Source organism: Melopsittacus undulatus, chromosome 11, assembly GCF_012275295.1.
Source record: "Melopsittacus undulatus isolate bMelUnd1 chromosome 11, bMelUnd1.mat.Z, whole genome shotgun sequence".
Taxonomy (NCBI): Eukaryota; Metazoa; Chordata; class Aves; order Psittaciformes; family Psittaculidae; genus Melopsittacus; species Melopsittacus undulatus.
In genome coordinates, this window is record NC_047537.1 from 13,253,070 (window position 1) to 13,280,212 (window position 27,143).

Below are 27,143 nucleotides of genomic sequence, written 5' to 3' on the forward strand. Positions count from 1 at the left end.
ATTTGTGCCCACATTTCACTTTACTCCTATCAAGATGAGGGAGTCAACCCTTCTGCTTTTGCCACACGAGACTCAAAGCACTTGAATAAAGGAACTGAATTCATTCACAGAGCCCAAATCTCCTCTCCCCAGTGCCCTTATGGAGCGCATTCTTTACTCATATGACAACACTGCAGCCCAGGCCACAGATGCCAGAGATTTTGCTCCTGGGCTCCTATAAGAACATTGCCCTCTGAACAAAGGGATGATGGGCAGACCTTGGGTCACACTTGGCTTTCCCAAGTAAGTTTTTTTTCTGTAAGCACCTCAACACTTACATCGTAGAATTTCTTCACCATCTCCAGCTGGATTTTATCAAAGGTACCATAATCCCTTTCTTCAACCATCTTATCCCGGTACACCCGGTTTGACTCATGCAGGTAGAGTTTCACCAGGTCCTGGGGTTGCTTCAGACATTCAGGGGTAGAGAACAGAAGGCCCTGTGGAGAGCAAAGACACTCAGTAAACCTCACCCCCAGCATCCAGGTTATCACACTAGACAGGCCGAATTGTTATAGCAACTTGCAAGAGAGCTTCTGAATAAGCCCCTGGAGAACACACCCTTTGCTATCCCCAATGTCCCAAAGCAGTTTCTATTCATTATAGTCATTTTGAGACCCCAGACAGCATCCCCAGAGCAGCCTGGCTGGGCTGGTGGTCCTGATCTCAGCAGCAAAGAGCATGCAGAGCCCCGATGTGTGGCTTTTTGCATCCCAACACCATGCTATGGGTGCCTTGTCAAGAAGGAAGATAGTCTGGTAACAGCAGTGGTGATGCTTTTTATGTAGTTCTTTTTTATTTTAAATCCATTCATTTTAATTAGGTGCATCATGCCTGCAGGAAATATTTGTTGCTGTCTGCTTATCCCAGTGTGTTTACCATGAGCTCTATTTAAATGCATTAAAGAATTATATCCCAAAAAGGTGTCGCCTATAACTAAACCTATTAAACAGCAGCACATGGGGTTTTTGATGGCATGAATTAAATAGACAGCTTTTATTCCTAACATCTCATCATTCCTACATAAAATACACCCTGTATTAAAAGCCATGGCAAGCAGTGCCTCCCAGCTCCTGGACCATTTTGGATCGTTTGGGTTTCACATTTGTCATTACAGCTGACAAATTGCTCTTTTATTTATTCCAGGAATGAAAACTGAGTGAGAAGAGGTGTCAGCTCGAAGAGAGAGGTGAAACCCATCAGGCCCTCAACGGATGTTAAAATAAGTGGCGCTCAGTCACTCTAAAGACACCCAAAGCCACACAAGTGGTTGTGTTCTTCAAGTAAGCACCTGTAAGGCTTCCTCAGAGAGAGGAAAACCCACACTTCACACCTCCGTAATCACTTAACACCTGAACATCTCCCCTTTTGCCTCATTGCAAATCCAGCTTTCTTCACACCTCTCAGCAGAGCTGCCAGGCTCTTCCATGAGCAGAACCAGCAGCAGCTCCAAAAAGCAATGGGGATACTCTGCCTGACACCTTGAGCTTCCAGCAGTTGCCACAGTGTCTGCAGCTGGGATGCACGAGTGATGGATGAAATACATGGCTATATTTCAGCCACATCTTTCAGCTTCTCCTCCTTGCTTTAAAGGCCAGAAGCTGGTTAGGAAGCCACAGGCTTCCCTAGAAAATGATGTCAAATATCACGGCCAAATTCTATTTCACATTTTACTGCGTTCAGTTCTGGGCTCCTCAGCACAAGACAGACAAGGAGCTGCTGTAGAGGGTCCAGAGGATGCCCCCCTCCAGTTTCCTCACTGGAGCTGCTCTAAGGTCTTCCCTTCAGGAGCCTTCTCTTCTCCAGGCTGACCCACCCCAGCTCTCTCAGCCTGCCTCCAGAGCAGAGCTGCTCCAGCCCTCACAAGCATCTCTGTGGCCCTCAGAAAGGAGCCTCTGCACATGCAGGACTATCATGGAAAATCAGACTTTGCATACCTCTACCTAGAACACAACAAAACCAATGCATAAAGGGAAGTTTAAAGTGTTTAAAATGAATAAATAAATACATAAAAATCACGGGGGACACTGAAACCATTGTGGCAAAGCCTGTTGAACTGTACCACAGGTCCTGTCATCAAGGACTGAAGCATCAGAGAGCGAGTTCCAGACATCAGGCTTGCTTAGGTGCCACAAGGCACCCTGCAGCGGGCTTGCTTCCTGCTAGTGCTGCTGGGAGCAACCTGGTACATGAAGCTTCCTCTGCCACCAGCCTGGGAGTGAACACGAGGGGCCTTACCCTGCTCCCACCCGGGGCCTTCAGGTGACAGGACAGAAAGTCTCCAATGCATTAAAAGGTAAGAAATCACTTTTTTCCCTTTCTTTGCAGTGCAAATACCATGTGTGCAGTGCCCCTTTCCAGCTGTCCCATGCTGTTGGACTGGGCACCCTGCGCTCCTCCTTCCTGAGCATAGAATCATAGAATGGTTTGGCTTGGAAGGGATCTTCAAAAGTCATCTGATGTTACCCTTGGGGCTCCTGGAGCATCTTCAGCACTTTGAGGACAGTGGTGACATGAAAATACCATGACATAAAATAGTATGGAAATATATATAATAAACCCTAGCATTACAATCAACAGCCATGCACCCAGAACCCTGTTTAAAGAACCCTCGCCAGCCTGAATCTTGCAGAGGTCCTTAGTGAGTTCAGTCACAGGTAGATATGAAACCCCCCTCTCCATGCACAGGAGTGTGAAGTCTGCCAGCCACCAAAGCCTGCACGGAGCCAAAACTCAGCTGGGGCCAGGCACACTGGGGCCACTGCTATCATCTTACAGTCAGGAAGAGACAGAGGCTGTTCTTCCTCAGCTGCCACAGATCTTAATGTGACATGCTGCTTGAAAATCTTGTTAGAAATAGGAATAAAAAGCAAAATATAGCCCTGCTGAGCCTGTGATTATTATTTTACAGAGATGACAGATATAATTTAGAGCATAATACTATGGTAACCCTTTCAGATGGAAAGAAAGACAGCACCAGGGCTTTCTCTAGTGTGAGCCAGCGGGGGATGTGTTTCTAAAAGCATAATCCCCATCTCTGTCACTGCACAGAACTGTCTTCTTTAATCAAGGGGAAATTGCCTGGAGCGTAGCAATTGATTTAACTCTGCAGTGCGTGGTGGGACTCAGAGGTATGAAAAGATGCCATAGAAGTGTAAGGTAAAGTTGTGCTGGACAACTGCAAATGGGACCTGTTCCAGAGAGAAAGTAATGGGTAACACCTTCTGATGAGCCCAAGGTGTTCTTAGGACTGATGGGTGACCTCACCCCAGCAACATCAGTAATAACAAGCGATACAGTGCAAGGACAAGGCACCGGGCTGCCATTCCTGCAGATCTTGCCTAATCCTACTCCAGCCCCTTCTTGCCCACCCTCCTGGACTGTGGTTTCCAGCTTCTCCGCACCTAAACATTTCCTGTGGGATGTGACAACAAATGTGAGCTGGTTTATTACAACCAGTTCCTGCTGAGCTTTCTGTAATGGTTCAAAACCAGCCCTTGAGCTCAGGAGCTTAAGATGATCACAGATTCTGAGGCTCCTTGTTAGCAGGAAGAAGCATCCCTCAATCCAGACCCAGCTGGGTTTCCAGACCAGCAGTGACCTGAATGTGTTTGTGTGTTCATCACAGAAACAATGCCCACTGCTGGCTTTCTTCTTCCCTTGGGTCCCCCCTTCTTCACCCACAGCCCTTCTGCCAGTCCCTACTTCCCTGGAGCCTTGTGTTGCCCTTTGGGGAGCCATTCCCCCACAGTGGTTCAGTGACATATTGCTCTGCTGCCACACAGGAGAGACCAGTTTATGTCCTGAACTGAAGCTCCATCCTGTGGCCCTTGGCCAGCTGATGCCAAAGAAGAGGTGGCACCACTGAGGACAATGCTGAAGCATTTTGTGGACTTCAGCATTGTACTGAAGGTGATGTCCAGAGACAAAACCCAGGTGAGGATGGTGGATGGAGATCACTGTTGTGCAAGAATACATGGAATTTCTCACAGTTGTATCAAGTCAACACAACTACATGGTTCATCTCAGGAGACACCAACTCCGCAGCCAAGGGAGCCTCCAAAGCAACACAGCTCAAGCAGTTGGGACAAGACACCAAAACGGAGCAGGCAGATACAAGAGGAAGGCACCCATGCCTCTGTACACCACTGGAGCCCTCAACTGTGTTCCAGCAGAGTGAAACGGGAAATCCAGACCCCAAAACCCCCAGGAATATTTAAGGTAAGGAAATGACCAAGACTGAATAACGCAAGATATGGAAGGATTTCAAGAAAAGCTGAACTGTGACTTCAATAAACACGGTGAGACCCAGGAGCCAGCAAGACATTTCCTAATATCCCACACCCTCAGCACCTTCCAAGCAGAGCACAGCTAAACTTAAAGCTTCCCGTTGAAATGCTGCTTTTCTCAATCTCTGCCTTTCAAAGCACAGATGAACTAAAGCCAGGATTTAACATGACCCACATCTACCGGCAAAGGCTGCTCATGTTTAGCTGAGCACAAATGACAGGTCTGATTCCTCCTTGACACAATGAAGTTATTAACTTCTGCAGCAGCCTGGTCTTGGATTTCCAATTGCCTGTTATTATTACAGCTTTTGTCTGATGGAGCAGACCACAACACACCGAACTTCCAGCACCTACTTTGTAAAACAGACATTGATCAGGACAGCAACAAATGACAACCTGGGGTTTTACAACAGGTTCTGGTGCTTCAAACCTCTCAATCTGGCTGCTAAGATCTTTCTCCAGCTTTCTCAATCAGCCTTAAACTCTGAAGTGTTCTTTGAGCAGTAACGCCTTGGGCTTCAAACCTGAGACTTCAGGGGAAAAAGAATCATCTCCACTGTTGAATCTCTGCTAAAGCTGAGTTACTTCCCCTTGATGCGGAACTGGCTCCAGTGGTGATGCAGTTCCAGCAGTTAAACCAAAGCTGGTTTGGATTTCTTTATTAACTCCTTAAATGGCATCCTTCATGCACATGTGGGGTACCTGACCATCAAGAAACTAAGAGGATGTGCCAGTGGAGACCAACAAGCTGTCCTGGCTCTAGGCAGAGCAGTTGAACTACTTACTGCTTTCCTATCTTCAGGGCCAGCAGCCCACAAATTATCCACCACCTCCTTCAATGCAATCAAATGATTTCCCTGTGGTGGAGCACACCATTCATCTCCACATTCCCAAAGGTGGAACTAAGGCTTGCAAAGACAAGCCCAGCTTCACCACCCCCACCAACAGCCACCTCACCAAGTCAGGAGGCCAAAGCTCCTACAGGCAGAGATCATTTCAACCCACCCCAAACCTGCACCTCTTTCTGGAAACAGTCATTGTCATTCCTCCCCGTTGACCATAGGCGACTAGAAAGTCAATAAGCTTCTAACTGATGCTCCTCAAAACTAATGCTCTGGAATCTGTCCAAAGCCAATCGGGAATTAGGGAATCATAGAATGGTCTGGTTTGGAAAGGACCTTAAGGTCATCCAGTTCCAACCTCCTGCTATGGGCAGGACACCTCACACTAAACCATGGCACCCAAGGCTCCATCCAACCTGGCCTTGAACACTGCCAGAAATGGAGCATTCACAGCTTCCCTGGGCAACCCATTCCAGTGCCTCAGCACCCTCACAGTAAAGAACCTGAACTTCCCCTGTTTAAGTTTGAACCCATCACCCCATGTCCTATCACTACAGTCCCTAATGAAGAATGCAAGTGAATGGCCCAAGGTCACCCCCTTTACAAAGGGGACACACATGCTATGTCACTGTGCTTGCTCACCCAGGCTAGCTGGGCCAGAGGAACATAGGCCCACAGGCTTCCACAGCACTGGGACAAGCTCCAAGTGTCATGGGACAGCAGCTGCACTTACTTGGAAGATATTGGAGAAGTCTCTCAGGTTGAAAACATAGTGGAACTTGATGGCTGTTGGCAGGAAAGTGGCAGCTACTTTCTGATGCAGTCGCAGAGCGAGGGTAAGCAGCTGCTGAGCTGACTTCTGCACAGCCCCTGGGAAGCCGCCACTCGTCAGGTGCTGCATCAAAATGGTGCTGTAGATCCTGGACAAGGCCTCCTGGCCAGGGAGGGAGAGCGCGAAGACGCAGAAGTGACGCTGAGGAAGAGAAGGCATGGGAAGGTCAGCAGGGTGGACAAGCACCTCTCAAGAATAACACCCTTGGGGGCTTGATGTGCTTGGACACAGCGCTAGATGATGTCACCTGGGATCCCTTCCCCATGCAAGGTTGGACCAGGTGATTTTTTGAGGTCACTTCCAAACCTGGGATGCTCTATGGTTCTATAACTTGCAGTACACCTATTTCCCTGTTCCAATTGTCCAGCAGAGGACAGTTGGCAAGGGACATTGTTCTGCTTAGGAATGATGCAGGGATTCAAAAGCACAAAACCCCCAAGGGATTTTCAACAGCATTTCACAGCCCACTGAAGAGCTCTGCAGGTCCTACTGACCTCTGATGAGAATTACTCATTGTCTCTGTTACAAACAGCCCCTGGAAGGTGCCACCTCCCAGAAGACCCTTTTATTGATTTGAAACCTGCAGACAGAGAAGATTCCCACATAGAGCCAGAGGATGCTTCATTTTAACACCACAGCTTGCTAAAGAGGAGCCAGGCCTTGGGCTCAATCTGGTGAGGAGGTTTGTCCATGAGGATCAGGATCCAGGCTCCCCAACTATCACAGCACCATGCGCAGGATCTGTCCCTGCAGCCCCACTGAGATACAGCTGCTCTTCTATGGACACCCATGTCTCAGGGTGTTCTCCACTACTGCCTAGTGCCAAGCCTCATCCTACAGCACAACAAACATCTGCCATGCTGCTGGGAGGGGCACTGCCCCTCTGCTGTTGATTGTCCCCCCCAGGTGCCAACAGGTCCTGCTCAGTGGCTTTGATCTGCAGGCACAGGGCACAGCCAGGTTACATCTAACCAGGCTCTGTCTCATGGCTGGAGGAAGGGTAAGTAACACAATAAACCAGCTCTAATGAACCAGGTTGAGGCTCACAGCTCCCCAGAATCAAGCCCTGAGGTTTAAGATCTCTTAGCAAATCTGTACTTCTGTTACCATCAGCATTTGCCCTGGTTTTGGGGGGTTTTCTTTGTTTGAGTTTCACCACCACCACCTCTTTTTAATAAAAATATACTGCCAGCTCCATCAGGAAATGACAAAAATCGAAAGGCTTTAATGCCCAATCTTCCAGGGGTAAATGTTAGCTAAATGAAGGTCTGTATGAACCAGAGACTGTCCTGAAAGTAGGTGTTAAGCTGACTTGTGGCTTCTTCCACCAACTGAGCAGCAGAATGTGAGGAAAAACAAAGTAGGGAAAAGGTCTGCTGCTTCACCATTAGGAATTACAGTCACTGCAGAGATTCATGCCGCTTCTGCTGATCAAATGACAGCAGGATATACAGGATACCAGGCTGGACAGAGCCTTGGGCAACATGGTCTAAAGTGAGGCTATTCCTGCCCATGGCAGGGGGTTCAAACTGGATGACCTTAAGGTCCTTTCCAACACAAACCATTCTGTGATGTGCTGAGTTTCCTCCAGTCTCATGCTTAAATAACCCACCCAAAATAAGCCCTAGGACACGCACCTGCAGCCGAGGGTTGATGGTGAAGCTCCCCACGGTAGGGTTCATGCATGACACGTACTGCACGTTCCTGATCTCCTTCAGCGACAGCTTGGTCCTGTCGTACCTTTGGGCAGAAGGAAACAGCAGCTCAGTGAGCCCAAACTGTGAGCAACAGCCACTGCCTCTCCATGGGGCAAAGAGGGGCCAACATCCACTTGTCTTCAGGGGGGTCAAGTTGTGCTTCTCCCCAAGGCAGGGCACAGGCTTGCCTGCATGTCTGTCCATGGCCTGGCTTCCCCAACATCCACTGCCTCTACTCCACTGTGTCCACACTTGGGAAGTGCTTGGCCAAGCTCAGGTATGCACGCGGCTGAGACTGGAAACTGCCCTGTATTCCTTATGGGGATAGCTGCAAATATTCCCATTCCACACAGTGCTGCCAGCTATGGTGTAAAATGCACTGACCCCCTTCCAAAACATTGTCGCTGGTATCCCTTCAGATTACCTCTACCTAGAAAATGCTGTTGCTGCTGCCTGACTGGAAACAGTATTGGGTGCTCACAGCAGGGTTCATCCAGCTGAGGCCAAGTCCATGGCCTTCCTCTGCTCCCAGCATCACAGCACACAGAAGCCAAGCATCGTGCTCCCTTTGCAGGCTGCACAGTGGGACCACAGGCACAAGCCACAGCAAGAGCAGAGCAAAGCTCCTCTCAGCCAGGCTTGTTTGCTGGGGACAGGGGAAAGCCTAAGGGTGCACAGTGCTCACCCAGAGCCTCCAGAAAGCTCCAGCCCAGGAGGATGCAATGGCAAACACGGGGTGGGAAAGGGAGCCAGGATGCGACTTCCTCTCAAACCCCATCCCCAACAGATGATGAACAAAAAGCTCTTGAATGACCAAGCCCAAGCAACTTCCTACCAGTGGCTGTAGTCCAGGTGCTGCCTGATCAGTGTATGGGGCTGCACAGTCCCATAAGCATCCACCTCAGGCATGTTCAGATCATCGATGAAGTACACGAGCTTCTTGGTGCCTGGAGGGCCGTAATTCCTTCCAGCCTTTTTATCCAGAGGCTTCTCAAGCACCCCTGTGTGGAGCAGAGGAGCAAAGCTCAGCACTTGGCTGTGTTCTGCCTCCTGAGCCATGCACAGGACAGGCAGGCCTCACCTCGCAGCCCCCCAGCTGGCAACTGGGCTGGGTATTGCTCTGTGAGGAGATGATCTCAGCACCAGCTCAGGATGGTGGCTGTCACCAAAGTGCAGCCATAGAGCAGCTGAGAGCCCTGCATGGAGGGCTGCATGCTGCATGACCCTTGGGCAGCTTTTCCAGTCTGACTCAACCCAAATCAGAGCGCTCTCAATTCCTCCTTTCAAACCAAACACGAGCAGCCCAAATACAATACAGCAAACCAAACACAATACAGCTCCAAACCACATCTACTTCACAGCAAACAAAAGCTTTTCAGGCAAGATAAAGCCTTTTGAATCCCTTCTGGATAAGTTTTTTAAACTAAATCTTGCTTGCTGGTATTATTCTGAGCTGTACAGCAGAGCAGTGAACATCCTTTGCTGCCTGGCCCCAGTGACACAGGCAGCAGAGGCTGGGCACTGGGGAGGAGCAGGGAGAGCTCTGGGCATTATTTGCCTCTGTTAAACAAAAGCAATAGGTGATTTGGGGGTAAATTCCTGCACATCTTCAGAACAAGCCAAATAATATTATTGATATAAATGTACCAAATACCCACAAGTTCCCTGCTGCCATCCCCAGCATCACCCAAACCTCCAGATAAGGTGACAAGGCTCAGTTCCAACAGGAGTTATCAAATGACCACCTAGTTTTAAGCAGGGTTGTGTCTGAGCAAGGGAAAGCATGGAGAGAAAAGTCCCTCATTTCAAAGCTTTGGAAGGTTTTCATTCCCTTCAGCACAAGGCTGAGGTTCTGTGTTGCTCTGAATTATAAAACTTGGGGAACATTTACAAAGCTGGGCTGTTATTCGATAAAAACCACCCCCACTGCTGCACATGGGGCTTTCATGCTTATGGATCCCTTTGAATGCAGCTCCAGCAACCTTTACTGACTCAGTAAGAGGAAAAGCAAACAGAAGAGCTCTCCTCTGCCTAGAGCCCAGGATGGGCTTTCTGCTGTGTGCTCACTTGGAGCATCCTCACTGCCCAGGGGCTCAGTGCTCTGCTGGAGATGGAGGCAGAATTTCATTTACACTGTTCTAAGTGACAGGACAAGGGGTGATGGGTTCAAACTGAAACAGGGGAGTTCAGGTTATAAGGCAGAAGCTCTTCCCTGTGAGGGGAATATCCACAGGCCTCTATATGCATATCCACAGGCCTCTATAAATTAACCTGGGGCCACACAGATGATAAGGGGGGTGGAGCACCTCCATACAAAGACAGGCTAAGAAAGTTAGGGCTGTTCAGCCTGGAGAAGAGAAGCTGCGTGGAGATCTCAGAGCAGCTTCCAGTGTCTGAAAGGGGGTGCAAGGTTGCTGGAGAGGGACCTTCATCAGGGACTGTAGTGATAGGACAAGGGCTGATGGGTTCAAACTGAAACGGGGAATTCAGGTTAGATCTAAGGCAGAAGTTCTTCCCTGTGAGGGTGCTGAGGCACTGGCACAGGGTGCCCAGAGAAGCTGTGGCTGCCCCATCCCTGGCAGTGCTCAAGGCCAGGTTGGACACAGGGGCTTGGAGCAGCTGCTCCAGTGGAAGGGGTCCCTGCCTGTGGCAGGGGTTGGAGCTGGATGAGCTTTAAGGCCCCTTCATCCCAAACTATTCCACAATTCTATGATTCTATTAAGGTACACGAAGGAGCAATTCTTTGTTGTTAGGGAAGACTGGCAAACATAAATGGGACTGGGAATTCTTATTCAAATCACCTTGTGAAAACATACACTTAAGGCATTCCTTATTATGGGCAAAATCTGTTAAGGAATGATTCTACGCTGGGTTTTCTTCAGACCACAGCACTTTTCACTGCTCCAGTGCACTGCAGACAGCTTGTCTTTCCCACTCCTCAAAACTGAGCTGATTTCTTGTCGTGGAGCGCTGCTGCACAAAGGCATGAATTGTGCTCAGGAAGGGAATGATGGATCTTCCCTCAGTGCAGCCTCTCTCCCCCTTCTGTAAACCCACAATATTTGAGGTTTCTGGTAGCAAGTTAAATTAAGTGTTTCAAATAAGCATTTAATCTCAATTTAATGAGGCCTTCATTAACATAGAAAATCAGCCCTTTCTGAGGTTAAATAAGGATGCAGGAGATTCATCACACTGAAATGCAATTACTGGGGATCAAGTGACATGGTTGGGAAAGTTGCATTTTAATTCAGAGCTGTATCTCACAGTATTAATAAAGGGTCCATGTCTCTGCCTCTGAGAACCTGACACACTCAAATCAGCACGGAAAGAGTCACTGCAAATGGGACTTAGGGAGTGTGGCTCCTCTTGACTGCTGGGTCCTGGTCAAGAGAGGGGAAAAAACCCAACACCCAAACCACACAACATCTCCGGTAGTTTTCTCAAGTTAGATCTGGAGTAGAAGGTACTGAATGACAGAAGCCAGGGCTACATATGATGGAGGAGCAAAGGTCCAAGAGGGCATGAAGAGGGAGAGCAGCCGGCTGGAGGTCTTCTAGGGCAACTGGCTCTGATTGCACCAAATGCCACACAAAGGGCAATTCAGTCACAAAACACCGAAGAAAAGCCCCCAGCTGGCCCCAGGCTTGGGCAGAGTGTGCCTGGTTAAAACTCCTCTGCAGATGGCAATGCTGTCACCACAGGCACCACGAGGATGATGTGAACCACATACCTGTGCTTACAGTGAAAGATTCACGCTCTGCACCTTACAAATCCCTACACCAACAGCCACCTTGTCTAGGAAACTAGGAGCTTTTTAATGGAAAAAAAGAAAGAAATGCAAACCTACTTGGTATCCATGTTTTACACATTTAAAGAGGTGCTGCTGGGGAGAAATACCAAGTGACAAGCCACACAGAAAGGGACAAATTAACTCTAAAAAACGAGCAGCAGGGCACCAGGCCAAGCAGTATAAATCATGCTTCCCAATGCAAATCTCACAGCCACATCTTCATCCCCACACAAGATGACTTGCTCCCCTCTGCAGAGGAAGAAAGTCGCCATCTCAGCCCATCACTCACAGCTAGAGTAAACAGGAATGTGCTGCCAGGGCTGCTGGCATCAATCTCAACATCTTCACACACTCACCCACCCTGATGGAGATAAATGAGGGCACGTTCCACCACCCAGGCAGCTGGGTGGGCAGACAGACAGCTCCAAGACCTCACACAGGGAGGGAGACAGAAGGGACACCTGGGAGGGGGAAAGGAAGGCTATAACCATCACACCACTCAATCAAGGCAGCAGGACTGGCCCAAAGGTGAGATTTTACCCAAGTTTTTTGCTTGAAGGACATGTAACCCAAATAATCTGCATCCACACAGGCACCATCCCATAGGCTGATAGAGATGGGCAGCAGAGCCTGGGAGGGTGGGCACCAGCAAGACCAGAAACCCTTCAAACCTGCCCCACAGCATGGCCCCAGGTTACACATCATGGGCTGAGCATGGGCTGTCACCTGTCTAGAAGTGGGTCAGCCCCAGAGGACGTTAAAACTCAAACAGGACATCCAGCTCCAACACCCTCCAGCTTGCTCCAAGCCCCTGTGTCCAACGTGGCCTTGAACACTGCCAGGGATGGGGCAGCCACAGCTTCTCTGTGGTCCCCTATGGGGCTGGGGAAGTAAAAGGACTTCAGGACATTATTCCTGGTTAATAAACACATGTAAACAAAGTATTTTATCTCTCTTTAGGTCAACTCAAAGTGAAAAAACATTCCAAAGTGAGCCACTTTTCAATAATTCCCTCCTTTCTTTTCAGCTCTGAAGAGAACACACAACAGAAGGGACCTTATCTTGGTCTTAAACCTCATCTTTCACTGACGTGTCAAACCCTCATCAGTGATGTTCTTATAGACTTCCCCAGGGGCAGCAATTCCCTGGGGCTCTGAGCCCCACAGGGCAGCAAGTCATGTGCCCCTGGGGATGGAGGACTTCACAGGACCATGATAGGCTGTGGCAGGAAACCAAGGACAGCACCAGGAACTGGCAGGCCTGGGTTACAGGCTGCACATATCCATTAGCACTATCCTCACTGGTAATTGGGATGTAATTCCCGCCATTTCACCCTGAGGACAGTTTAGATCTCAGCCAAGAAACTCATCCTATTCAACATGGGCTTAAATTCAAGCATCTTAAAGACACACCTCAAGTCAAGTACTGTGTGCTGTACAAAACCGCAGCAGATTTAAGTGTGTGCTTTGGCACAGCTCTGAGCTGGAGTCATGGTGTTCAGCACTCAAATCCTTACGATGAAAAACATTACCTTCCACAAAACCAGGGGTCTGCTGACCTGAGGGTATCACAGTGGGTTTTAAGGCTCTGTGGGTGTCAATGCAGTGCCCATAGACAACAGAAGCAGCTCTCCCATGGGCCTTCCCCTGTTGGGAAGGATACCCTGGGAATTCTACCTGAGTCACAGACATAAGTCCTGTGACTCAGCCACCTCCTTACCTTGCAGCATGGCAGAGGTGGTGTAGTAGTTAAACGGGACCTTCTTCACCATATAGGCATCTGGGTCCAGTGAGGACAGCTTGTCCCCTACCAGCACAGACTTGCCTGTGCCAGCATTGCCCACCAGCATCACTGGGCGCCGGCGCTCCAGGAGCCGGTCCATGAAGTACCGCACACGGACTGTCTCAGTGGTGGGCACCAGGCAAGCCTGAGAGGGGCAGAACAAGCAGATGAGCATCCACATCCCTGCCACAACCCCATAGCCACCTTCTGGGGAGAAGCCAAACTAGGGAAGCCAGGAGTGAGGGAGGTGGCCCCAGTTTCTAGACTGCAGCAAGAAGAGTTAAAACCAAACTGTACAGAGGGAACCCTGGGAGCTGGCTGCCAGAGCAGCACCTGCATCCCCCCACAAACACACGTTTCTAAAATGGGAACAATTTCTAGCAGCCAGCTCCTCACTGTGGCACTTGTAAAAGCAAAGTAAAGCAGAGCTGGCAAACACAATTCACTGCCTGCAGAAAGGCTCATTTTGTGTCCAGATCACAAAACCAGCTCTATTTTCAGCCATGCAGAATGATGACATGGTGTCTCAGGGGCTTTATCACTATACTGTCTCACATCCTGCTTCTCTCTGAAGGACAAATTCCCCCCATCCTACACCCTGGGCACACCAGCTCCAGGGTCACTGGGTGGCTTTGCGCCTGCCCCTCACATACATCACTCATATTTGGAAGATGGATGGAGGATGTATCTTCACAGTCAAAGCACTGTAGAAAAAGCTGGGTAATTTGGTTTTACCTCATAAAGAAGCCATCCTTATTATGAAGTGCTTGAGTGGGACTTCACTGAAATGCCCACATACTAAAACACATGTACTCCTCCCAGACCAAACACACATGAGGTTCACGTACCTGTAGTGGCATTTCTGGATCAAATTCAAACGGGGGAATAAGTTTAGACCAAGGCTCAAACTTCTTAGTTTCTGGCTCAATGTAAAAGTCAAAGACTGTGCCCTGGGAAGGAAACTTGATGGTCTTGAATTCTGCCACCCACCACTTGCTGAACTCCACTCTGTGGTCCACGAGCTGCAAGAGAGTAAGTGGAGAAAATATGCTAATCTGGAGAAATTCATTAGTGCTGGAGAACAGCAGGATTGCTTGAGAGCAAGGATTAGTTCTTAAATACATTCCATTCCATAACGATCTTATCCCTTTTCCTATTATTAAGCCTAATTTTTCATCTTCTTCATTCCTTCTCATCACTCCTATTTATTCCCCTAAATAATTCATCCTCGGTGTTGATCACTCTTGGTATGTCTGAGATTAGATAGATGGATCAATCTGAAAAAGAGAAATACGTGCCCATGACTAAACAGATCCCTTGATTGATTCTGCTTCTTCTGACAGACAAAGACTCAACATCCATCTACATCTGTGGTCATGGGTAACCAAAGCATGCATACTAAAGCCTTTCCTCATAAATCACACCCCTCTATTAATACTTAGGTTTTGTCTTCTGGCCTCTTTTCAGGCCATAATGTTTAGAAAAAGCCAGATTGGAGACACCAATGTACCAAAGCATCAGAGAGGGACCATGCCCCTTTGTGTCGCATCAGCACTTCTTTGTGTGTCCCCACTGTATCTTCCCATCCATGGAGATTTTTGAGCACCTGACTATTTTTTAAAAGCTGGGGGGTCAGTTCTGCTCTCGATGCTGGGCCAGGACTTGCAAAATGTGCTTAGTCCCCTGCCCCAGGTCTCCTGTATGACACTGGGCCTGTCACTCAGCCTGAGCACCTTCCCATGCAGACAGTGGGGACTACAGACTCCTGCCTGGGGAGAAGGGGTGAGAGAAAGAGGGGGAAAGTGCTGTTAGAAAGACAGCTGTGAAATACATCCTGTGCTGTTCTAACAGTGCCTAGGGCATCTGCAGGTCTCTCTTCCCCATAGCCATTCAATGTGCTTTCCCAAGCCACCAACACTTTGCCCATAGACTGCTCGGCCTCCAACAGGAAATGTGGATTAGAAGCTGAGCTGAACCAAATGGCCTCTCTAAAGCCTCCTGGGCCACCAGCCACCATGAGACCAGAGGATCTGAGAAATCACGTTACTGATACTCATGCTTTTGCAGTCCCGTGCTGTTCAGAGAAGCAGAGTAACTGTTATCCTCCCTTCTGTTGTTCTGACTGCTCGGTGCCAGCAGCAGAGCAGCCCGCGGTGGGGAGGGATGTGCAGCACTGCTAAAAGCTTTCTCACAAGGGTGCCTTTACCCCTGCAGAGGCAAACTGCCTCCAGCTGCATTGTGAGGGGCTGCCCACCCCCCCCAGCTGAGAAGTTCAGTGGAGCTGCTCCAGCCCCAGCTCTATTGCCAGAGCAGTGCTGAACTCAAGCTGCTTCTTTAATACAAAGCCCATATGGATTTCTGCTAATTTCAGAGGCTGGAAATGGCAAATCTATCATCTGGTTTTATCCAGGGGCCCCCACTCCCCACCAACAAGCACGGAGTAGCGGGAAGCCTTCCAGACTGTTTCTCCTGACATTTCGGCAGCAAAAGGTCAGCACGAAGGGCACCTTCAATGGAGAGCAATAAACAGATTTTATATTGGATCATTTTTCATCAGGCTTCCCCTCGCTCCGGCTGCTGCATCCTCACACTCACACTCCTGACATTTACAGAGCATCACAAGCAGCAACGCAGAGTCCAGCCTCCAAGACAAAGCTCTCAGAGGGATGCTGTGCCCCCGCAGCACAATCCCAGCACATGTGTCCGTGCTGTTCCTCCCCAGGGAGCCAGGCAGAGCCTGAGGTGCCAGGGATTTAGTGGTGGCCTTGGCAGTGCTGGGGAATGGTTGGATTTGATGATCTTAAAGGTCTTTTCCAACCTGCTTGTTCCTGTGACTCTATGACTGCCTCTGCTGTGGCTCAAGGAGCACGGTGCTCAGCTGCCACACAACCGTGCTCCAGCCAACTTGCTGAAGGAGCTAGGAGCTCCCACTATGAGACAGCAGGTTGTACTGCTGAAGCAAGGACAAGCAGTGCTCCCCAGGCTTCACTGGGTTGTCTTTATGTCACCCTGCACTGACGACACTAAGGCTGAGCATTTCCTATCTGGCACAGAGGAAATGGAGGGTTAAGTCTTCCACAGGGACCGAGAAAGTTGGTCTTACACTGGTCATTCAACAGGCATGAGGCAGGATGGCTGAGCTTGACCTGTGTTGTTATCACTTCCCAAACATCTGCTCCTTAGCTTGAAGCATGCATGGAGCCCAGCACATGCTGCTGGTGCACTGAGGCACATGGAAACACACAGATCCCAGTGAGCACTTGTGCAGCCCCTGAGAAGGGCAGTGCCTCCACCTGAGCTGGGAAAGGATCTCTGCTGTCAGGTCCATGGAGAGCCCCACACACTTTCAGACAACACAGAGCTTAACACAAGCCCATTAGAGAGCAGATATGGATCTCTGAGCCCTCAACAGCAGTGTCCTGTCACACAGCAGACCCACACGTCAGGATTACATGCTTTAAACCTGGGGACAAGGTGTCCTCTGACCAGGAGATGCTACCACCCAACAGGTTCCCAGCAGGGACTGAGCAGAACATGTGAGCAGCTCCAGAAGATGCTAAATGTACTTCAACCTGCAGACTTTGCAGCTACTCACACAGCCCTGTGCTACTTCCTGAAAACCTGCTACTCAAAAAGTGGGTCTTCACATGCTCCATGTGCTCTTAGAAAGCTCTGACTCTGCTTTTCCCAGGCAAGTCTGGAGAATACCCTTCCCGAGGTTGCTGCCGTTCACATGCTACAGCTCCCACCAAGCAGCTGTGTTTCAGCCTGGCTGGAGATGTCTCCACTTCTCCCATGTTTTAAGGACAAGGACCTGAAAGGCGGCTGAAAATGTTCAGTACCAAATGCTGACCTTGAGAAAACTGTCTTCTAACAACATCATAATGCAAGAGATCACCTCCCCACCCCCCTTGTCTAATGCGAGCTGGTGGACTCAGAGCCTGACAGCAGCAGTAAATCCACAGGACAGATGCACTGTGGGAAGCAGCATGGAGAGTAGTGCCCTGTCTTCCTCTGCATCTCAGACACGAGTGTAGTTTGAACACCAGAGATGCCACTAGTGAACCACAGCCTGATTAATCCTCCTGGTCCAAAAAGATCTTGCTCTCCAGATTGTGCCCTGCAGCACAACAGTCATGGGTATGGGCATCCATCCACCAAGAGCTTGACTGAGCCCAGCAGCTCATGGCACAGACCCCTAACAGCAGGCTGCCAGAGGGAGTTCAAGCTGAGAACCTACAGCCACCAACCTCAACATGTGACAAAGCACTGACTGGTTTTGTAGCTCAACATCTACCTGCACAGTCAGAGGGATGGAAGACTGCTCCACTGATATATCCACCTGATAAGTCAGTCTTAATTTGATCCCATTATGCACATCCACAGGCCTCTGTAAATTAAACTGGGGCCACACAGATGATAAGGGGGGTGGAGCACCTCCATACAAAGACAGGCTGAGAAAGTTAGGGCTGTTCAGCCTGGAGAAGAGAAGCTGCGTGGAGATCTCAGAGCAGCTTCCAGTGTCTGAAAGGGGGTGCAAGGTTGCTGGAGAGGGACCTTCATCAGGGACTGTAGTGATAGGACAAGGGCTGATGGGTTCAAACTGAAACGGGGAATTCAGGTTAGATCTAAGGCAGAAGTTCTTCCCTGTGAGGGTGCTGAGGCACTGGCACAGGGTGCCCAGAGAAGCTGTGGCTGCCCCATCCCTGGCAGTGCTCAAGGCCAGGTTGGACACAGGGGCTTGGAACAACCTGGTCTAGTGGAAGGTGTCGCTGCCTGGGGCAGGGGTTGGAACTGGATAATCTTAAGGTCCTTTCCAGCCCAAACCAGTCTGGAATTCTATGATAATCAAACATCCCTCTGCCTTTATCACTTGACCCCTCAGCCCTTCTCCCCCCTGAGGTCTTTTACAAAAAGAAGCTGTTGCATTCAGGTTTCTAACTTATTGTCACCTACATGAGACCCCCAGGAAAACAGCACTATGTAAAAGGCCTGCATAAAAGATGCTGAAGTGGCATTTTCCTTCTTACCTGGTCTTGAAACATTGATCCACCAAAAGCCCAGACAGCAGCAAAGACAAAGTAAAGTTCATAGAGCTCCTTGGGACAGTCAGGAGGTGTGTTCTCCTCCGTCAGCAGGCACTCCAGGAGGTAGCACAACATCTGAACCATACTCTGCTCAGGAATGGGAATAATCTTCTTAAACCTAAGGGATGGCAATGTCCAGCTGCAGTTATTCAGAACCCAGGCAGGCAAGGCTGGAAATGCTTTTTCAAAGCACTTTACTTGTCAGCAGTGTGTGTCTTGCTCCCTGGTACAGCAGGAGAGAGAACAGCCCTCCTCTCCCGCAGACCCACTGGCCCCGGCACATACACAAGTAATAACAGTAATCAGAAGTTTGAAGCATTTTAAAACTTTGATCCTCTTGAAAGAAGTAAAATGGAAGCTAAAGGCTGTGATTTCCTGCGTGCGCAAGCACTTCAAACGCGGTCAAATAGAGGAGTCATCACATAAAACCTTTCATCTTGCCATTTTACATTCATTTAAGCTCCACTTACAGAATTCCAAACTAATACTGCAGCAGCACTCAAGTCCTCCATAAAGTAATGACAGCTATTGGAAAGGTTGCTTCTACAATTTCTGAATTAAGCTAGCTACCAAAACACCCTGCTCAGGGCTGCCTGCAGCTAATCCTGTGCACATCACGGTCTGACACAATGGTTAGCAAATGGAGTGGGAAATGTCTCATGAACTCTGCTGCCAACAGCTATAACCAGCTTGGTCGCTCAGAGAGCAGCTCCTACTTCAAAAGCCCACTGCTATCACTAATGCAGCTCCTTCTGACACATTGTGGCTGAAAACTCCCATGCTCAACTGCACCTCACATACAGAGATATGCTGAGAACATTGGGGCTGCTCAGCCTGGAGAAGAGAAGCTGCGTGGAGACCTCAGAGCAGCTTCCAGTGTCTGAAGGGGGCTACAAGGATACTGGAGAGGGACTCTTCATCAGGGACTGGAGCAACAGGACAAAGGGGAATGGGTTTAAACTTAAACAGGGGAAGTTTAGGTTAGATATAAGGAAGAAGTTCTTTACTGTGAGGGTGCTGAGGCCCTGAAACAGGTTGCCCAAGGAAGTTGTGAATGCCCTGTCCCTGGCAGTGTTCAAGGCTAGGTTGGATGGAGTCTTGGGTGACATGGTTTAGTGTGTACTGTCCCTGCCCATGGCAGGGGGATTGGAACTTAAGGTCTTTTCCAACTTAAACCATTCTGTGATTCTATGGGGGTTTTTTAATGAAGGTATAACTATGGGAAGCAGCAGAGGATAGTAAAAGACCCCTTACTTCAATTTGTTGGGACTCTACTTTGGCCAGTCCCCCCCATAGTATAGGAGAGCTGTCTCACACAATGATAAGCAAGAACAACTTCTCTGTGGGAACCACTATGAAGCTAACTCAAGCTAAGGGAGCACCAGGGCCCATTGTTTCTCTGAGCTTAAACCAGAGGGCTCTCAAGGTCAAGGAGGAAACCAGTCACCCATGCCATGTGCAGCACAGCACAGCTGTGTCCTCTTGTCCTTGCCAGCAGAGCTAGTCCTCAATGGTACCTTGTCCTGAGGGTGTCCAGGCACGTTGGCAGGTACTTATCAAACAGAATTGTCAGGTTGGCTCTCTCAGACTGGATCTCCCTCCTGTCAATCCAGCTGCTCACTGGGGGATTCCAGCCCAGATCTGATGGGTTGATGTACAGGATGCCTTCAGGCCCAAGGTAAGAGAGAATATACAATAAGGACAGAGAAGCAACTATTCCCTTTCTCCAGCAGAATTTCTCAGCTACTTTCACACTACTAAAACCCCATCAAATATGTCTTGGCATCGCAATACCCACACCCCACCCCACACCTCACCCCACCCTGAGCAGAAACATTAATAGTGAAGAGACTTAGGAAACCAGGACACCTTTCTTGACCATGCCCCAAATACAGAACACAGTCGTGCCTTAGTAATGTTACTGCTCTGAGCCCCATTTCCCCACATGTACAATTAGGGGACATCTTCATTCCCTTTCCTATACCTCATGTACTTCTCCAGAATATCAGGAGCTTTTTGAGATAGAGGCTGTCCCTCTCCTCATCAAGTCTATACAGGGCTTTGCACAACAGGATCACTTTTGTGGCAACACTGAAGCCATGATCACTTATCAATAGTCAGAAACCTCTGGACAGATCTCCAAGGTGATGACAGCTTCCCATATGGATCTGGGGTCAGGATCCTCAGTCTGTTTATATGCTTCAAGAACCTATCCTGGGAACTTCCAAGTTGGCCAACAAAAGACTGGTTAAAGGCACTGGATCCTACTTGGTCCATGCAAAACCCCAGTGTGAAGCTCAGGCCAGGACTCACCCGCTCTGGACACAGTGGCTGGAGTGGCTGTGCGCAGGTGGCTGATCTCAAAGACCAGCCTCATCGTTGGGTTCAGAGGGATTCTCTCATTGCTTGCCAGGGTCAGCACCTGCACGTGGCAGACAGACAGACAGACAAACTCCTCCCCCAAGAACAGGAATGAAAAGCATTCAGTACTTTACATTCGAAAGCTTGGCTGCTGTCAACAGGTGGTTTCTAACAGACAGAACAATCCTTCTCTCTTCCATGACAAACAACACTCGCTCACGGTGGGGAAGAAAGGTGCTGGGTTATGACCCTGCTCTATTTCTAAAGGGCCTAAAGTTACAAGCAGGACATTTGTGGCTACTCATGAGCCCAACTCCCCAGGAAAGGGAATTCCAATGAAAACATGCTTTGAGCTATTTCCTTTGTGTATCATCTTTATGCACTATTGTTTGTTCTATCTGAAGAAACACAATTGCATTATTTTAGGGGGTGTTACTGCAACATCTGCATTTCTCCCAGGCTGAATCACAACACACAGTCAAGGAATATCCCCTCTTTGACTTATCTTCATTACCTTATTATCATCCATCACAGTATTAAGAGATTCAATCCACATCGGATCAATATCTCCATCTAGTACCATCCACTTGGGACCATCATGTGTGATGTTGGCCAGCTCCCGCATGATGGATGAAAACAGTCCTGGGAGTGGGACAGGAATATGCTGATGAACACTGAAACTGCCATCTCTCCAACAGTTTTCTCTAGCAGATTACTAAGAATTACCCTAATTAACATTTTCCTCTTAAGCATTCAAAACTCTTTACATCTGTACCTATCTATTACTATCTCACAGTCTGGGTCTGGTTGGCATTATCAGTTACGACCACTGAAAATGACCACAGATCTATGTAACAGCTTCATTCTCACTGAGAATCATCAGGGATGACAACACTGAAGAGCAGGTACTCAGAGGCAAAAGGAGGCATGAATTACACACTGCAGAGAAAACCATCTGAATATGCCTTGGAAATTCTTCTACATGTTTTTTTGTGGCTGAAAGGCTATCAGGGAAATCAAGATGCATTAAACACTGGGCCATGGCTTTAGAGAGATTGAGGGAAGAACAAGCACAGAGTGACACTGAATGACAGAACAAACTGTCAGCAAAATCAAGGAGACAGAGAGGATACAGTGTCTCAAGGGGGGTAAATAATGAATGTTAAGAAGAGCAGGAAGGCTGGGAATAGAGCAGCAGCACTGCAGAGCAAATGCAAACTCCACGAAACTATTGCTCTCCTCTCCCTGTGAATACCTGGGGAGATGCTTCTCCTCATGACAAAACAAAAGGCAAACATTACCAAAAAAGCCTCTTTTGGTGAATTGTGACAAACAAACCTTTTTTTCTCTTCAGGACAAGCTGTTTCTTTGGGGTACAGGTCAGGAACAGCTACTGGCATTCTACGACTTAAGACCAAGCACAATAAATGCAGAACAGCTCATCTGAAACAGGTATTGCATTCAGAGAGACGCCAAAAAAGTCCATCACATTTCACTGGCTCTGCATTCATTCAGCTCCTGACACATTGGACACATGCCTTGGAAGCTGCTCCAGCATCATCAGTATCAGAAATAGCTGCTGGCTCAGAGCATTGATGGCTGCCTCATACACACCACAGCAGCAACAGAGAGAAAACTGTGTGCATCCACACCACATGGCAGTCTTGGGGTTTAAAAGAGGTTGGTTCTACAAAGAACACATTCAGGATTCCCTTGTGGGACCTTTAACCACCTAACATGTATAACCCTTTCAACTGCTGATAATGAAAGGAGTGACAGGATGAAAGAGGAGGAAAGGAAGGGGCTGATCCGGGGGGGACACATCACCTCTCATCAGGCTGGGGTGATGATTCCCTTGCTGATCTTTGACAACAAGAAACAACCTATTCAGGAATGGTTCATGCAGAAAAGATCTGCCTCAAGACCTCAGCCTGGAGCTCCATAAGCTCCTTTGAATGTTTTGGCTAGAAATCACTGGACAACCTCATGTAGAATGTCCCTCCTGCTTCTCAGCCACACCAGCAGCCCTGACCTGCAGCCACTGAGCAGAGCTCAGGCTCTATCCCCCACCTCCCTCTTGTCACTTTGATTTAGGGTCCCTAATTACAATTAAAAAGACATTAACCCTGGCACTGGAGCAAAGCAGGAGGTCAGGAGAGGTCTCCAGTGGGGGCCAGGGCTGGTGGATGGCAGCTCATCTGGCAGGCTTCTGGCCAAGGATGATTTATGGCAACATCTTCCCTTACCTCCCACACCTCCAAAGCAGGAACAAGCAGAAATCAAAGCTGCCTTTACCCATTAGTCACAACTGAGCATTTCCACTCCAGATTTCTGTAATCTTTCAGCAGGTTTTTAATGCTCATCTGATTTTCTTCAGGAGCAATCAGGATCAACAGACTGGCAAATGCTGGTGTGCTAGAGATTGGGCAGCAAGAGTAAGTGGAAAAACACCACTTCTGCAGGTGTGCTACCAGGTATGGAAACTTGGGGATGGCACACTCTGGGGGGCCCTGTGAACACCATAGAGCAAAAGGGAACTTTCTTCCACCACCAGTGCAACCAACCCCAAAAAACTGCTTGCCCATTCAGGAACTGCCAAGTGCTGATATTAACAGACACAATAATTACTCTTATGGCAACAGAATAATCAGAAGCACTGGTTTGTATTGAGGGGACCTTAAGGCTCATTTGGTTCCAACCCCCTGCCACAGGCAGGGACACCTTCCACTGGAGCAGCTTGCTCCAAGCCCCTGTGTCCAACCTGGCCTTGAACACTGCCAGGGATGGGGCAGTCACAGCTTCTCTGGGCACCCTGTGCCACTGCCTCAGCACCCTCACAGGGAAGAATTGCCTTATATGCAACCTAAATGTCACCTGCTTGTTTGAAGCTAAATAAAGCAGGTTTATGCTAGACTTCCCATTTGATGATGCTAAAACATCCTGTGTATCCTTTCAACAACAAACTCTCACAAAACTATGAGTGCCTGGGCCTCCCCTACACACAAAGAACCAGTCATCCTGCTGCTGCTCAGGAAGGTCATGAAAACATCCTTTATCTACAGATTCCTTCATGAAATGCTATTTACCGTCCTTCCATTCTCTGGTTGCTGGGTTAATGATTCCAAAAAGCTCGTCATTGGTGACTGCTTTGGGGTTGAGGTCTGTCCAGACAGGCCGCCGCTTCATTAGCTGGTAAGTCTTGTGGAGGGATTTCATCACCTGAGATTTGCCCGTGCCTGCATTACCCACCACGAAGACAGAGTGACGGACCGTCAGCAGCTCCTCCAGCTGCACCACCTGAGGAAGAACACCCCCAGGTTTAGACAAAGATGCTAAACTGAAGCTCAGATCTACAACATTGCTCCCACTGGGGCTCTTCTTTAGAAAGATGTGACCCACAGACAAAGGGATTTGACACTGGGTTTGGTCTCATTACTCTATAATCACAGTGGGTGAAAGCCTCCAGCACTGTTTACATCTGATGGCCAACAGCTGATGAGGCTCTGCTTTCCAGGAGCCACACTCCCCTCAGCCTACAAGAGTTTGCCCCTTTGGATGCCTCCAGAGAGGGAGACTCTACAACTCTACTTGGTAGCCTGTTCCAGGACTCTGCCACCCTCAGTGGAAAGAAGTTCTTCCTCATGTTGAGGTGAAACTTGTTGTGTTTTAGTTTACGGTCATTCCTCCTTGTCTTGTTGCTGGGCACCACTGGCACCATCCTCCTGGCACCCGCCTTTGTGATACTGATCTGCATTGATGAAATCCCCTCTCACTCTGCTCTGGACTAACCAGGCCCAGCTCATGTAATCTCTCCTCATAAGAGAGATGCTTGAGACCCCTGATCATCCTTGTGGCCTCCGCTGGACCCTGTCCAGTAGCTCCTTGTCCTTCTTGTACTGAGTAGCCCAGAATCCACAGCCTCCATCAAAGTCTGCCTCAAGGGGAACATTGTGCAGAGCCCTCTTTGTGAAAACCCAAGTGATGGATGGTGATGTAGGTACAGCAGAAGATCACTTGGCCTTACTTTGAGTATGAAGTTATCCTCAGCCTGCAGCCGGAGGTCCAGCACCGCCTGCCTCACCAATGACTCAAAGTTCAGGTCACGCTTCCGAGGTACATCCAGAGCAGGAAAAAGGTCCCCGATGAGCCCCATGAACACTGGCACATCATCAGTCACAATCTTGGGGATGTTGAAGTCACGAAGCGAGCGCATCAGAACCTGCTCTTCAGGTCGCCCTGGGTCACCTCGCTTGAGGGAGCCGGCGACAACCAGCACTGACTTGATCGCACGTAAGCCCCAGTCGTAGTGATCCTGAACAGGAGAAAAAGCAAAGAGGGAAAACAAAAGGAGGGATGAGTTTATGCTTAGAGAGTACAACTCTTCATATTCCTGCCCTGTTAAGACCCTCCAGAACACAGCTCAACAGTCGACTGCTTTGTGTGGGAGACCACAGCTTCCACCAAGACCTCCAAGACACAGCACAAAGCTTCTGTGACAAGCATCTTCCACCCAGCCTCAGGCTGGTCCAGACAAGATCAGGTTTTTCACCTGGAGTTCCGATTCAGCTTTTCTGTGGACCCAGCTCTGAGCTATGCAAATGATGACAAGGGAAAATCGGTCAGATTAGAGCTTTGCACTGGAAGTGACCCTACCTGACAGGACAGGGAACTCCCTCACAGATGGAATGGACATCATATACTTCTTACAGGCAAGAGAATCAATAGGAAGCAAGAGACTGGAAAGCAAAGGGTCACTGGATACTACTCCAAACACGGTGTCATTTGAGCCCATTGGAAAATCTCTCCCATTAATGCTGCCAGCCAAATGCTTTTGTCCTGGCAGACTCTTTAAAGTAAAGCAGTTCAAAAATGTCATTGCTCTGATGATCGCAAACTTTCTCCTCTGCCAGAAGCTGCTGCAATAGTTCAACAGCAGCTGTGAAGCTTTCGCCATGGAGATGAGTGGCAGAGTGCCAGGTTCCTGCTGATTTTGGAGATCAACAGATTCATTGCACCATCCAGCCACAGAAGGGGCTCACCTGCTTGGACAGGAGCTCTCTGCAGAGCTGGTACAGGGTGATGAACTTCCTGGCCAGTGCCCGGGCCTCGATGAATCCCTCAGCCACCAACATGATCTCACAGATCAGTTCGAAGTCTGGCACAACCATTGCACAGGGCCTAAAGAGACACACAAGAAGAGCCTGCAGAGCTCAGCGGTTGCACAAGGCTGAAACCATCTGCAAATCCCCAATACAAGTGAACTCCCCAAGGAAATGAAGTCAAGCCTGCACGCTCCAAAAGACAATTTCTGCCATTGTTATAATACAGGTGACAAACCTTGACCTGGACTCACCTGAAAAGAGCTTTTAAGTTTTCAGGTAGCTCAGTTCGCCCTGCATAGCCAGGGTTCATGGTGATGAAAATGCCTACTGTGGGAACTAAGTTAATGTCTTCTCCAAGAAAATTGAAGGATTTCTTCTTTTCCCTTATTGCATCCTGCACACACTTCACCTAGGAGCCAAGATAGTGTTATAGTATTGGTGTTATGAACAAGACAACAGTGCTGCTTTCCTTACACTTGCCTCCATCTTAGGGGCTTATCCCTGCTTTGCTTTGCCTTTTTAGTGACATCAAGCTTTGTACATTGTTTGGAGATCCGTGCGGTAGCATCAATCTCCCATCACAATAAGACTTTGACAAAGCAGAAAAGAATGCTGGAGAGACTGGCCAAAGAGCAAAGGAGTTGCAAGAATTTGCAGCATTGGCTGAGAAGACAGTGATGGACGTGGCTAAGGAAGAGCAGCTGAGGAGAAGTAAATGCCTCCAAAGCTGCCCACATCTCACCGTGGCTGTTGACATCACCTGTGGGACACTTCTCAGCATATCTCACAACAAAACCACCACCAAAAGCTGAATCATCTCTGAACTTCCCAACCCAGCAGGAGGCTGGATGCCTGAGATGAGATTCGGGACTGGCTGAACATCCACAACACAGCCAGCACCCAAATGCAGCCCCACTGCACAGCCCCACAATGCAGGTCCCTGACTCCCTTCACCCATATTCACTCTCCCCACACATCACTGCTCTTCATTGACAACCCAAAACCCTCCTGTGCCTGCTCTGGATCTTGACTGGGCCCAGAAAAGGAGCAGCATTTCCCATAAGCTTGGCCTCAGCTCAATTGTAAACTGATCACTTGATATTGCTTTTAAAGACTTGGGGACATCAGATGCTTAATTTAAAAGCAAACCCACAAGGAAGAAGCTACAAGACCTCCCCTGACACCTCCGCTCACTAATGTATTGTCTTTTGTATTTGCCTGATTGCAAAAGACAAAAACCCCCTCTTTCCAAGGAGAGCAAGTTTATTAAAGCCATATCACAGCACTCCAGTGAAGGAGAAATTCTCTATTCACTCCTCTAA

At 48.8% G+C, this 27,143-nt stretch overlaps 1 protein-coding gene across 1 annotated transcript in view; it reads right to left on the reverse strand.

The window, feature by feature from the left end:
• The window catches only part of DNAH9 (dynein axonemal heavy chain 9), a 170,770-nt gene that overhangs the window by 100,787 nt on the left and 42,840 nt on the right, over positions 1 to 27,143 (reverse strand). The window contains exons 29-42 of the mRNA XM_034067817.1: positions 26,073 to 26,230; positions 25,759 to 25,897; positions 24,744 to 25,031; positions 23,806 to 24,016; positions 21,234 to 21,361; positions 20,672 to 20,780; positions 19,876 to 20,023; positions 18,302 to 18,476; positions 14,120 to 14,293; positions 13,209 to 13,416; positions 8,535 to 8,700; positions 7,640 to 7,742; positions 5,904 to 6,143; positions 318 to 479 (exon numbers count right to left, since the gene is read on the reverse strand). Coding sequence (XP_033923708.1) covers positions 318 to 479; positions 5,904 to 6,143; positions 7,640 to 7,742; positions 8,535 to 8,700; positions 13,209 to 13,416; positions 14,120 to 14,293; positions 18,302 to 18,476; positions 19,876 to 20,023; positions 20,672 to 20,780; positions 21,234 to 21,361; positions 23,806 to 24,016; positions 24,744 to 25,031; positions 25,759 to 25,897; positions 26,073 to 26,230 — 2,409 coding nt within the window. The remainder of the gene's footprint in view (positions 1 to 317; positions 480 to 5,903; positions 6,144 to 7,639; positions 7,743 to 8,534; positions 8,701 to 13,208; positions 13,417 to 14,119; positions 14,294 to 18,301; positions 18,477 to 19,875; positions 20,024 to 20,671; positions 20,781 to 21,233; positions 21,362 to 23,805; positions 24,017 to 24,743; positions 25,032 to 25,758; positions 25,898 to 26,072; positions 26,231 to 27,143) is intronic.